This window comes from Aplidium turbinatum, chromosome 14 (assembly GCF_918807975.1).
Source record: "Aplidium turbinatum chromosome 14, kaAplTurb1.1, whole genome shotgun sequence".
Taxonomy (NCBI): Eukaryota; Metazoa; Chordata; class Ascidiacea; order Aplousobranchia; family Polyclinidae; genus Aplidium; species Aplidium turbinatum.
In genome coordinates, this window is record NC_137485.1 from 12,067,040 (window position 1) to 12,080,064 (window position 13,025).

A 13,025-nucleotide genomic window follows, 5' to 3' on the forward strand; every position below is an offset into this window, starting at 1 on the left:
TTTGATTAATTGTTGGAAGTGGTGAACCATTCGTTGGAGTCCTTCAAGCGTTTTTATATATATATCATCTCACCAGTAGAACTATCCGTGAATTTAATTGACTGCTTTTCGGTTATAACCCATTAAACTATGTCATTGAACCTTTACCTTTCCAAGTCTTTTTCCTGGTAAGAGATAGAAAGAAATCGTGACACAGTTGTTGGTGAAATGAAATCTGTAAAACAATTCTTCGTAAAGCATTTCTTCATATACATCAAATCTCAATTGCATGCACGAAGAAATGCTTTGAGAAGAATTGTTTTGCAAAGAATTAATTTTACAAAGAATGATTTACGAAGAATTGTTTACGAAGAAAACGTCGGACACCATATAAACACATTATTATTATCTGCTTCTTGTGTTCTTTGTTACAATGTACAATATTTTTCTATATGTATATATATTTTTAATATTAATCTTGTAATTGCAGATAGTTTTAAGTTTCATCGACTACAAAAGCTGGGTTACATAATTTTACATTCACAAAAAGTTCCAAGTTTTAGAAATTAGTATATCAAGCTTCAACAACAATGTCATCTGTTGGTACGGTGGCATTTGACGAATATGGTCGTCCATTTATAATTTTACGTGATCAAGAAACAAAGTCACGTTTATCCGGATTAGATGCAATTAAGGTATGATATAGTTGCTTGTGGTCACTGCAAAAATAATACTATTACAGTATTAGATAGTATGTTATTTTCTGTCATTTGTGTAGGTTATACTTAATGTCTATTATTGTAGCATTACTTGAGCATGCTATTTTGTCCATTTTTTGTCATAGTTTCTGAAAATTGGATCATTTCTAATATCTAGGGTTAAATATAGAATGTGATTGTTTATCAGACATCTAATCTTAAGATGTTTATAAACTTTATATTCTTCTGGTAACTATAGGTAGCCCAATTATGCTGCAATTGCTAATGCGAATCGTGACTTTTCTTGATGGGCACACAGCATTCACTTATCAATTGAGGAGTAAAACAGAGATTACGCTAAGAGTTAGTCAACAGACAGAATGTGCTGCTACAGAAATCTGAATCAATTCATTTGTATTGCATTGTACTGTATATTATAATATTTGGACAGTTATCAAGTATTTTGTGATTATGTTGCAGTCACACATCTTGGCAGCAAAAACAGTTGCAAATACTGTGAGAACATCTCTTGGCCCTAATGGTAAGTGGATATTAAAATCACTACCGGTACTTATACATACAAACACATGAAACTTTTCTCTGCATGTTTAATAATGTTGCTAAGTTCAAATATGAATATATATGTATTACATACTGTAACTTAATAAAAAAATGTAATGAAGTAAAAGCAGTTAAGTCTCCTACAAGTCAGCAGTTGTGAAGTGTGAACTGAGCAAGCAACAACTGAGCTAGCAACATTTCAGCAGGTAGCTGAAATTGGTAAATGATGAAACTGAGCAAGCTGAAACTTGGAATGTCACAAGTCAGCAAAACGAGTTTGACAAGCGATAACCAAGCAAGTCCAACGACCACATTTGCTGACTTGGCAGTAGCTGAAATAAGTGAAATATACTGTACTTGCTGGGTCTAGCACTTGCTGAGTTGTCCAATGCGGAGTGGTTCCACAACCAAGCAGTTTTATTGTTTGTTTTTAATGAGTAGCTGTAATTTGTAATACTGTAGTAGTACTGTAGTTGTAATTACAAATTTCTCAACAAAAACTTCTGTCCTATTCAGAACAGTTTTGACTTTTATATTTTGACACCTTCATATAAACGGAATGGCCCGTTTCGGTGAGTCCAATCCCTTAACGGGGGATTTTTTCAAATTTTTTTTTTTTAATTATCGGGTACCGTAGCCTAATTATCATTGCCGTTTTTAAGTTTAGGGTTAGAGGTTAGGAACTCACCGAATCGGACTCAACGGAATAGTAGCAGACCCTCATATAAAAATAGACACGGTAGAGGGCCGAGATTAAGATAAGACTTTGTACAAATGTACAATGTACATTTATAACCGAAACTCAGAAAACAGTGTCTCGAGACACCACATCACTAGTATTTGGTGCATACTACAACTACATCACCTGTTGTCACACACATTGAACAAAGCACATTGTTGCACTTTCATGAGGTTCCACAAACTCATAAAAATTAAAATATGCAAAAAAGAGCAGTTAAAATAAACAATGATTTAATTTTCCAGTTGCATTCTGCCTAGCACAAAGAAGCGCAGCCGAGCAATTCTTTTGAAGAATAAGCAAAACTTTTGCTGTCTGTCCTTTTCAGGTTTGGACAAAATGATGGTATCACCAGATGGTGACGTCACTGTGACCAATGATGGTGCAACTATCCTTGATAAAATGGATGTCAGTCATCAGATTGCTAAGCTAATGGTTGAACTGTCCAAATCCCAAGATGATGAAATTGGTGATGGGACAACTGGTGTTGTAGGTACAGCTGACTTTCTGCACTTACATCATCATTTGTGTTTGTTAATAAAATAAACTCGCATCTTCATTATATATTTTTTGTGTGTTTATTTTATTTATATATTCATATTAATAATAAACAGTGGTTCTTAAAAGTTTTTTTTATCTAGCATCGTGTAGAAATTATTTAAATCACCTCTAATACAGTTTGTTACACTTACAAACTTAAGAACATAATGAATATATAACTTTACTTGTTAATAATATTTGTTGGAAATTATCTTAAGGTTTTAAAAAACTTATAATTCACATAATAATAGCCCAACGTGATTATGCTCAATGTTGTGGTTATGTTTTTTAATATCATAATTTTGTAATTATTTAAACCTTGAACAGCTTGTAACGATTGAATGTCAATCATCCCATCATGACATTATCATAGTACAAACATAGTTAAAAATATAATCACTGTCGGCAGTAACTAAACGTTTTTATTTTGTTTTCTTGCAGTGTTAGCTGGTGCTCTGTTGGAACAAGCCGAGGAGCTGATAGATCGTGGTATCCACCCTATCCGGATAGCTGATGGCTATGAATCGGCCATGCGTGTCGCTTTGTCAAAATTAGATGAAATCGCAGACGACTTCCCAATAAATGTGAACGATACTGAAAGTCTTATTCAAGTAGCCATGACAACCCTGGGATCAAAAATGTAACTTAAAAGTTTTTTTTTGTTTTTGATGTGTTATAACTTTTTAAGCCAATACACCTTGCGTTCAGTGATCTTTTCCAAGTCCACATAAACACACTCTTTCAATTGCTTAAGCATGGTCAATATCAAATCTTTTACCGTCTTTGTTAGTACTATTGCAATTAATGGCAAACACTTACAATTAAAATCCGTACCAGCCCACCTGCTGCTGATTGCTGAGAGCTCAAAATACCTGAAACACAATTTTGCAGCGTTACGAAATGCCATCGCCAATTTGCCAAGATCGCTGTAGATTCCATTATGTCTGTTGCTGACTTTGAACGCCGTGACGTGGATTTCGAACTAATCAAAGTGGAAGGTAAACAAGGTGGAAAATTAGAGGATAGCCAACTTATAAAAGGAGTCTTAATCGACAAAGACATGAGCCACCCACAGATGCCAAAGGTAAGTCACCCCTGGCAGATGTTCTGCTTCTTACAGTTGACACTCTGGTTTTTGTTGCATAAAACAATCGGTTTTCAATCTTCTTGAAATTAGGGTTTTGATGCTGCTTTTTTTCAACCTTGTTGCACATTGAATCGGTTGCTAAGTGAACTTAGCTACTTTCGAACTGATCTGAAAAATAGGAATATGCAGAAACAATAGCTAATTGTGATCCGCTGACAAGAAGAATAATTGCTTATTCTAAAATACAACTGAAGATGACACGACAATGATTGTACAACGCAATGATACAAATGTACAGTACAACTGCACCAAAAAGTGTGAGCTTTGTTTGTGGACTACGGGGCTGCCAATTTTTACAAAGTCGCTCCTGCTTTATGAAACTTGAAACAGTGTTGCCAAGGACATTTAACCACTAACCAGGGCAGTGGAGTCAAAAGGATTTTGACATGTCCGGAGTCTGAGTCGTTAAAAAAAGGCCGACTTCGGCGTGCTACAAAACAATAAACAATAAAAATTTTGAAATCGATTGAGTTTCGCTTTTAGCAGCATGATTGTTGCTTACTTCACAATGTAGATACTAACGACCTGTTTTAGCCTGATGCTGCGAGTTTTCTGTGGTAGCAGCTGTTTGCACTAGCTTGCAGAACACGGTTCTCTAGTCATGTGCTATTACGAATTCTCATAACAAAGAAACTTGACGCTTCATTGCCTTTAACCCTCGGCAAGAGGAAGGAACATAATGATGATGAAATTTTGAAAAAAGAAAAGAAAAAGGACCAACATTTTAAAAAATCTGGCAACATTAAAGTCAATATATTTTTCACCCGACACAGCCCTGCGTTTAACACGTTGCGAATAATGATTTCAATGGAGATTTGCGATGAAAAGCAATAGATCTGAAGCTGATAAACGTTTGTACCTCCTTGTGCTTATGACGAATTTTACAGCAAATTAAAGAAGCGAAGCTGGCTATTCTAACCTGTCCGTTTGAACCGCCGAAACCTAAGACCAAGCATAAGCTTGACGTCACATCTGTTGAGGACTATAACAAGCTACAAGCATACGAAAAGGAAAAATTCCAGGAAATGGTCCGGCAGGTAACTTTATCCTTGTTATATCGAAACTGTAGATCTTTTTTTAGATGTTTTGGTTTCGTTGTTTTATTGCTCACTTTAGTGCTTCATATGCGGATGTCTTCAACGAAAATACACACACACAGTGCACACGGAAATATTGCTTAGCATTTTGTGAATTTGTGATACATTTTTTCTAAATTTGCACTGTAAGCACAATGTTTAACAACCTCAAACAAATGTTATGTAGAAGTTGAAATGATAAAGTGGTTCGCTTGCAATTGTCACACGATAACCTGAGACGTTTTGTAAGATTAGCAGCAGCAAAGTCACTTTTCGTGGCAATTTTTCTTCATGTGACATGTGTACTATTTTAAAGGTGAAGGATTGCGGTGCGAACCTGGCAATATGTCAGTGGGGGTTCGACGATGAGGCGAATCATCTGCTCCTTCAAAATGAGCTCCCTGCTGTGCGGTGGGTCGGTGGTCCTGAAATCGAAGTACGAAGGTTTGACGCTCCACACACGTCAATCGTTTTTATAATCTCAAATCTTTTATTTTTGTATTTTAAGTAACAGTAAGCTAAAAGTTTATATCTTGCACATTTCATAACTTAACATGAAGATATGATTACCGTGCGCAATTCTATGGTAGATAGACAATGTTGCAAGACTACACTTTGGTAAATAATTACCTTGACAAATCAGAGTTTAAATTTAGTGAACCAGTACATCACTGTTGTGTTTGGTCAACCCAACCAAGCAATGTTGGCAATGCAACAGCATCTCTCTCAACAGCGATGCGGTTTGATCTTCAGGCTGACAACGATTGTTAAAAATCTCATAAAAGCAAAAGGTCACTGATGGTGAATTATTGTTCGAATTCAATTTCAAAACTCTGCTACCAATAGTGAAGAGAAGAAATTAAAAAATTTCGAGCACGCAGTACGGCAAAGTTTATCGTAAAGATCATTAATAATAATAGAAGCGAAGACTGATGATGGCAAAAAAAGCAGAGGCAGGCCAAGAGTGATTCAGATAGAAAGCATTACGAAATGGATAAAATTGAATTTTAAAATGCTGTCAGAATTGCTTATGACCGTGAAGAATGACGAATTGAATCACCCTCCTCCTCAAGAGAGGGGTTTATGATTATGATAATTGTATTTTACTTTTGAAACAATGCAATTTATTTCAACAATCAAGCACATTTATCTTTGTTTTTGATTTTTAAGTTGCTTTGTCTTACACCCTTCACATACCACTATAAGAAATAATAATTTCAACACTAGGTGGAAATTGTTTTGCAGCTAATTGCCATAGCAACCGGAGGCCGAATAGTTCCGAGATTTTCCGAACTCTCTTCCGACAAGCTTGGTCATGCCGGCATCGTAAGAGAGCTTACCTTTGGAACTACCAAAGACCGCATGCTGGTGATAGAGGGCTGCAAGAACACCAAAGCGGTCACTATCTTCCTTCGTGGTGGAAACAAGATGGTACGATGAAGAATACAGAATTGTTGCATGTTGTATATTGTTTCGAACTCGGATAGGTTCCGATAACTGAAAACTCATTGGAAATCTATTGCTGTTGTGGTGTAGTTTGAAATTGGATGTTTAGTATTGAGAATATTCCTGTCCATGCTTTGTAATGACTCACGAGCTCTTTTAAACGTTTCGTCCTTTCGGGTATGATCTGTACAGAGAGTGGTGTACTCCATAGATCGCTACGGTTTACACCTCTGCCAAGCGTGGTAATTTCCTGTTATTTGTACATGTAGAGCAACCGCCTTTCTTTCACCCGGCTATGCTGTTGCTGAGTCTTCTTAATTTCACTCGCTTGATTACGTGGCATTGATGAACCCATCGCATGATGCGGCTGATGTTGAACTTACCGCACACGCCGTCTTGTCGCATCATAGCAATGTTAAATTGATTGCTTTTCTTTGAAGATCGTGGAAGAAGCAAAGCGTTCAGTACACGACGCACTGTGCGTCGTTCGAAATCTAGTTCGAGACAGCAGAGTTGTGTACGGAGGGGGAGCGTGCGAGGTGGCATGCGCTATTGCTGTCAATAAAGCGGCGGATATGGTGAGTTTTGAGCTAATTGGGGTATATTAAGAACCTCTGAGGGCGTTTCAAGATCGGAACATGGCCGCATTGAGGACTTAAGACGCCAACAATTTGACACCAAACAGTTGAAATTGTGGCGCACCTTGCATAAAATAATAATAACAAATTTGAAAATACACTACAACTCGTTTAATAAATAATCCAACTCGATCTTGAGCAATTTTGTACTGAATAAGCGATGGATTCCATGTTAAAATTTTTATCCCGAGGCAAATTGAATTTGATACCTGGACGGTTATCCATGGATTCTACTGTACACGGTTTTGTTGGCAATTTTAATGATATAATTTTATTAGATAACTAAATAATATAATTTTTTTTAAATTTATTCCTAATGTGTTGTGTAATGGCTTGGTGATCTTATTAAAGCTTGCGATGATAACGTACCACCCTGCTTTGATCGCTGTAGCTCTTAGTTGTGAACTAATTTAGCTCCGACTGGATGTTACGGTGTTTCTGCACACTACAGAATCCATCACTGGAACAGTACGCCATGCGTGCTTTCGGACAAGCTCTCGAAACTGTTCCGTTGGCCTTGGCTGAAAACAGCGGCTTGAATCCGATTCAAACCTTGTCTGATGTCCGTTCCCAGCAAGTAAATTCCAATAATCCGCATCTTGGAATCGACTGTCTTCAGAAAGGAACTTCTGGTGAGGAATTTTTCATTGTTTCCAATTCTTAAATACTGAATGCAGTGTTTGTATAACTTTCGAATCACCAGTCGGTCGCCGACCTGAGTGTTCTGACCACGTTTATTTACTGGGATCACAACACAATCAGTCAAAAGTACATGATTAAATCGGAACACGTTTGGTAACCGCTGGAACCAAGGCAGACATTCTAGTCAGAGAACCAGAACTTGCAGACCGGGTTCCAGTTGTATCTAAGCCTCAACGAGTTTTATTGTAACCCAAGTTAGTCTTTTTGTTTTTTGCAAACGTCTGCGATCGTTAAATCTATGTTGAAAAGGGCTGATTTGCTGGCTAAGTGTAAACCCAAGACTATCACAGCATGTCCATTGTCCATATTATTGGTTGCGTTGGCTGTAAGGCTGTAAAGCGTTGTACTGCTGGCCTGACTTCGATCAGTTTGTGTCATTTTTTTCCCTTTTCGTTCTTGCAGACATGAAGCTGCAGCACGTGATCGAGACGCTGGTTGGCAAGAAGCAGCAAATCTCCCTCGCGACCCAATTGGTCAGAATGATACTCAAGATTGATGACGTCAGATCCCCTGGTGAAGGTTGAACACGACAAGACCAAGCGTCGAAAGGAATGGATCGCATGCATGGTTTTGAATGGCTGTGGTACTCCTGCCATTACTAGTTTTTACAACTGTATTGCAGTGTGCAGCGTTCGTGCATGTGTTCTACTTATAATAAATTCGCTGTGAAATCTAGATACCGTTCCAAAAAGCCGATGTTTTGTCAATTAAAGTTAGGACAATCGTGTTTGGAAGAGCATTTTCTGTATAATTTCCACATTCTGTGCAGTAGTAGAGCGGGATGCTGCGTCGATTATTTTGATTAACAGATTCTTATCCCGTGATCATCTATTGTTACCAAAGATTTAAAAAGTTACAAAATGAGAAGAATATTGAAAGTCTTAAAATTAGGTATCAGCTTCCAAACTTTTCATGGAGAAGCGAGGAATTGCATTTCGACAAAAATGTCGAAAAGCCCAATTTAGGCAACCTCCGAGTTAGAACGCGCCGCTGATTCGAGTGTGGTTCCTGCATTCCATCAACCACTGTCGCCAAGTATTGCGTGACTTGAATACTTATCAAGAGCACAGCTGCTAGTGTTGGAAAGTGAGTGGTGAATCGCCTAGAAGTGGGCAAATAAGCGTTTTTTAAGCTAAAATATAATGAAGTTCTTGGTATAAAACTATGACTTTAGAAGCATTGGCATCAGCAGCCACCCAAATACAATGGTGCAATATTACATTAAAAAACATGATATGCTACCCTTGCATTTATTTGCTCCCCCTCAATATAGGCTAAGTTCAGTTAGTGTACCGGTAATAATATTTGTTGTGAAGTGTTTACCTCACGGTATATCACGTCGTGAAAGATTCTTCTCTTCTGTTTGTCCGTCTGGTTAGCTCTGTGGTTAAGCGTCTAACGCAAGATCACGCGGCACTGGTTCGGCTCTCGGCGTGTGCGCTTTAGCAACGCATTTCAGGACTGGTGCTCTCCATTCGGCGACACCTTGTAAATGGAATCATTCTCAATCTCAGGCAACAATCGGAAACTTCGCTCAGCCAATCTCGGTAACCGGCTCTGCATTAAAAGCCTCTACACGGAATAACCCATCAGAGGCTTTGTCAGAGACGAAGATAAACTCCAAAACCAACCGAGTAGGGCACTTGGAACTTTATGATTTTACTGCAAACGCCTTTTTTTTAAATCTTTATTTAAAAAAAATGCTTGCTCATAAAATTCTCTTCATATTCACAAGAATAAGAAACCTGTGCTTGTTTTCTGTTTGTGAAATTTCGAAGTCCGTGCCTCAGGTTAGCTTCAACTTTCATCAGATTTCATTGCATTCGTCGCACAACACCCACTCAAGAAAAGCCGAGGTTGAGCTACTGGTAATAGAATCAATTTTTTAATCACTAACCGCCAGACGCAAGCTTAAAAGTGATTAGACTACTCATCTTTTAGGTAGGTATTTTGTTTAAAAGAAGTAAAGAAAAACGATTTTCTCTCTCTTCTGTCATCGTGCTCATAAACTATCCTGCAACATGGAAGGGTTAGAACAGTTTCGCGTCCGATAAATAAATTAAACATCGGCTATTCCTCGTTAGTGGGCGTCAGAAGTCAGGCAAGTTGTTGCAGTTGCATGATAATGGTTGTAGATTGCCAATGTTTTTTTTATTCCAAATGTAAGCTATTGCACTGTGCAGTGTTGTCAGATTGGGCGATTTATCTGCAATTGGGCTACTTTTAGTTGGGCTTGGCGCCAAAAAATGTTGGTTTGCGACTTGCGCTTTTTTGGGCTACTTTCAGTCTCTTATTTGGCGCGAGACGCTTAAATTTGGCAGAATTTTAAGTTGTTTGGCAGTGAATTTTGAGTTGGCAGAATTGAATCATTGGTAGAATCCGACGAGCCTTTAAAAATGTTGGTAAAGTTTCGGTTTATTACGGAAAAAATGACGTTATTTTTTTGATTCAGCATGAGGATTGATTTTACCGCTGACCATTAGCAGCTTTGACTGTTGTTACAGCAATGCTGTATTCATTTTCATTCGGCAAAACGGAAGGACTGACTGGCAAGTGGCGAAATTGCACTTGTATCAAATATCGGAAATTATAGTTATGATCTTGGTTTAGTGCCATAATTTTTGAAGCTTTTATTGGTGTCTAAGCTATAAATTAAAGTGGGAAAAATTGAATGTCAGTGGAGAAATCAAAAATTTAGGCTACTGAATGTAAACTGGTCTTCTTTGCATGATGAAAAAACAATGATAGATTGTTGTACTTTTTGTACCAAGGTGTACGAGTTTAGATATGCTGCAGCCTTGCAGGTGAGTATAAATTTAGAGAAGTTGCTCAATTAGGTTACAATGTATACCAATAAGCAATGCATTGGTTGAGCGAGCCTTTTCGAGAGTTTCTGCAATCAAAACCAAACTGTGAAATCGTATGGGACTTCAAGTTTTGTCAGCGATTTTGAGGATCAGAACTTTGCTGCAACAATTGGAAAAATGCTGTTTGATCCCCGGTCATCAATGCTGAAGTATGACAGCTCTGTTTATGAAACTGAAGCGCCAGCAGTTGATGATAAAATTTTGTCGGGGCTTGGTTCTTGGTAGTTCATCTGAGTTGACGGGCCTATGCTATGCATTAGCATCTACTATGGAACCATTTGTATCTTGAATTTGAAAATAGGAATTTGTATGAAGTCTGTATAGCATTGTCCCGTCTAATTTTTTTTCTGTTGAACAATGTTTGATTCAATATTGAACATTGTACTTCTTGTATATTGTATTAATGTATGCATTTTGTATCTACACAATCAGCATGATGGACAAAGATGTTACTTTGTCCATGACTCTTGGGGGCATGCCCCAAAACCCCTTAGAAAGCTTGCTCCTTCGTCGCGACGGCAAATTGGGCTACTTTTAAATTGCTTTGGCGCGTTTTTGGGCTCTTTTTTTTCAAAAAATCTGGCAACACTGGCACTGTGTTGTTCAAGAAACATGTCTTACTCATCTCCAACAAGACATATTTTCCATGAAATATTTTTGTAGTGAACGCAGGTTAGCTTTTGCTGCGTTGTAGTTTAGAAGAGTTACTTTTTGAATAATATAAATACAACATAAATAGGCTACGTTAAAGCAGGGTCAATGTTACACTTTCATTATCCCATAAACCAAGAAATTTTTCTGAGATATTTGGAAAACGGTTCTCCGATATCCAAAATGTTCAAATCAAACATTGACTGAAAAAATAGTTTTAACTGTAAACAGGTGGCTGTTCAGGTCATAAATTGATATTGATTTCTCAGTCTGTTTTTACCAGTAGGCTACAACAAAATAAAAACTATTTTAGGTTGCAAATGGAATGTGCACGATCTTATGTGGGCTTGAAATTTGTAAAACGACGACAGTCTCAGAGCTATTTACCAATAATTCTTTCTTCGGTCTTCAGTAGTGGCGACTGGCGTGGTAGGTATGAATGACCAATGCTCATTCTAAAGATCTAAACGCATTAAATTTTATACAGTTTTGTTGGTGATAAATGTGTGTGTGTGTACTCAACTACTCATATTCGAGACATCACTTAAGAATGAATTGAAAATTGACTCTTGGTATAGTAGGCTACAGCTATAGCGATCTATATAGCCTACTGTACTGCGACTAGTTTGAAGTTGCTTGCACATTTCACTGAAAAAAATCGTGTCAGTTTTTGAATTCACTCATGCGGAAAAAACAAGTGATGAACTGTTTGCTATACTCCCACTTGGCAAATAGAGGATGGTGAAAAGAGCGCAAGCCACATATTGAATTGAAATATAGCGAGCTTTTCTAAACTTCTTTTTTCTGTCACTAGTTACGCATTAAACAAAGAAATCTTTCAGGAGAAAAGCTAGTTTTTAACCCCTGAGGCGATGTTGGTTTGGTAAATGGCTGATCGCTCAAAAGAACACTAACTCCGTTAGAAGAGTTTCGCTATTTTAAAAAACTTTAACGAAATTAAATTGACTTGAGATTTGAATAATTGCTACGTCAGTGAACAGTGAAGCTTTCAGAAATATTACAAGTGGAAGATGTTTCTCAAGTTTGTAAAGCCGAGAAAAACAAAAGGTAGGAAGAGCTGGTGCTGAAAAAAGTATACAATATTCAAATCCCAGATTTAGAAGCGAAAACGGAAATAAAGATCTAAAATATGAGTTTGGAGTACATGCCTGATCAGATAAACGAAGAGATTGTTGTGTACTTTGACAGTAACAATGATTCCAAGCATCCGGGTGAGTGAAAGAAAGCTGCTGGAGAGATGATACTTAACGAGTTAGTCAGATCATTGCCTGAAACAACACTAAACGTATTGTTCGCGTGGAGCAAGAATAATATTTTGATTGAACGAAATGGTGAAAACAACGTTGTCTTTTGCATCGTGCAGCGAAACAACGTTGGCAATTTGAAAAATATTTAGAGACTGTAAAAAGCAGCTTTTAGCAGCAGCAACCAAAATAAGATTCATGCAAGGCAGTTAGGCTACTTTGTTTGCTGAGTTTGCAGTCTATCAGACATTTCAAAGCAGTCTTTTTAAATTAATAAGCTTAAAAGAAGTGCTAATTTAAGTTGAAACTAAATTATTCATCGGTTAAGTGCGGCTACATCGCTCAACAACTCGACTTTTGAACATGTCGATAATAACGGTAGTCAATCACAATGCACGAAGCGTCATGCATTGCTATGCATCAGCACAATTTGATTGCCATAGGCTGCTTAACGTGATTTTGAGCAAAGCAATCAAAAGTAACGAAATGTGGTAGGCTACACGCTAAATCTCTTTTACTTCATTGTAAATTCATTGGATGTTGAGAATGTTTTTGCATCGATTAGAAATCTTTTCCTTATTGCCTCAGCGGCCTCATACTTTAGATATTTTTGTAATCGAATTGTTCCCCCAAGAGACCCTATTTTCATTGAACGCTTATAAAGTGGTAGACCATAGCGTACAAATAATTACTCCGCTTTGGCTTGATCTATGATT

The 13,025-nt window shown here is 37.5% G+C and overlaps 1 protein-coding gene across 1 annotated transcript; it reads left to right on the plus strand.

The window, feature by feature from the left end:
- The first annotated feature begins 451 nt into the window (after positions 1 to 451).
- On the plus strand, positions 452 to 8,203 carry LOC145783105 (T-complex protein 1 subunit epsilon-like). Its single transcript, XM_082594880.1, has 11 exons — positions 452 to 674; positions 1,158 to 1,218; positions 2,306 to 2,470; positions 2,959 to 3,157; positions 3,409 to 3,601; positions 4,552 to 4,701; positions 5,057 to 5,176; positions 5,986 to 6,171; positions 6,627 to 6,764; positions 7,276 to 7,456; positions 7,929 to 8,203. The coding sequence occupies exons 1-11, from the start codon at positions 570 to 572 to the stop codon at positions 8,048 to 8,050; spliced, it is 1,620 nt and encodes a 539-aa protein (XP_082451006.1). The 5' UTR covers positions 452 to 569; the 3' UTR covers positions 8,051 to 8,203.
- Positions 8,204 to 13,025: the final 4,822 nt, after the last annotated feature.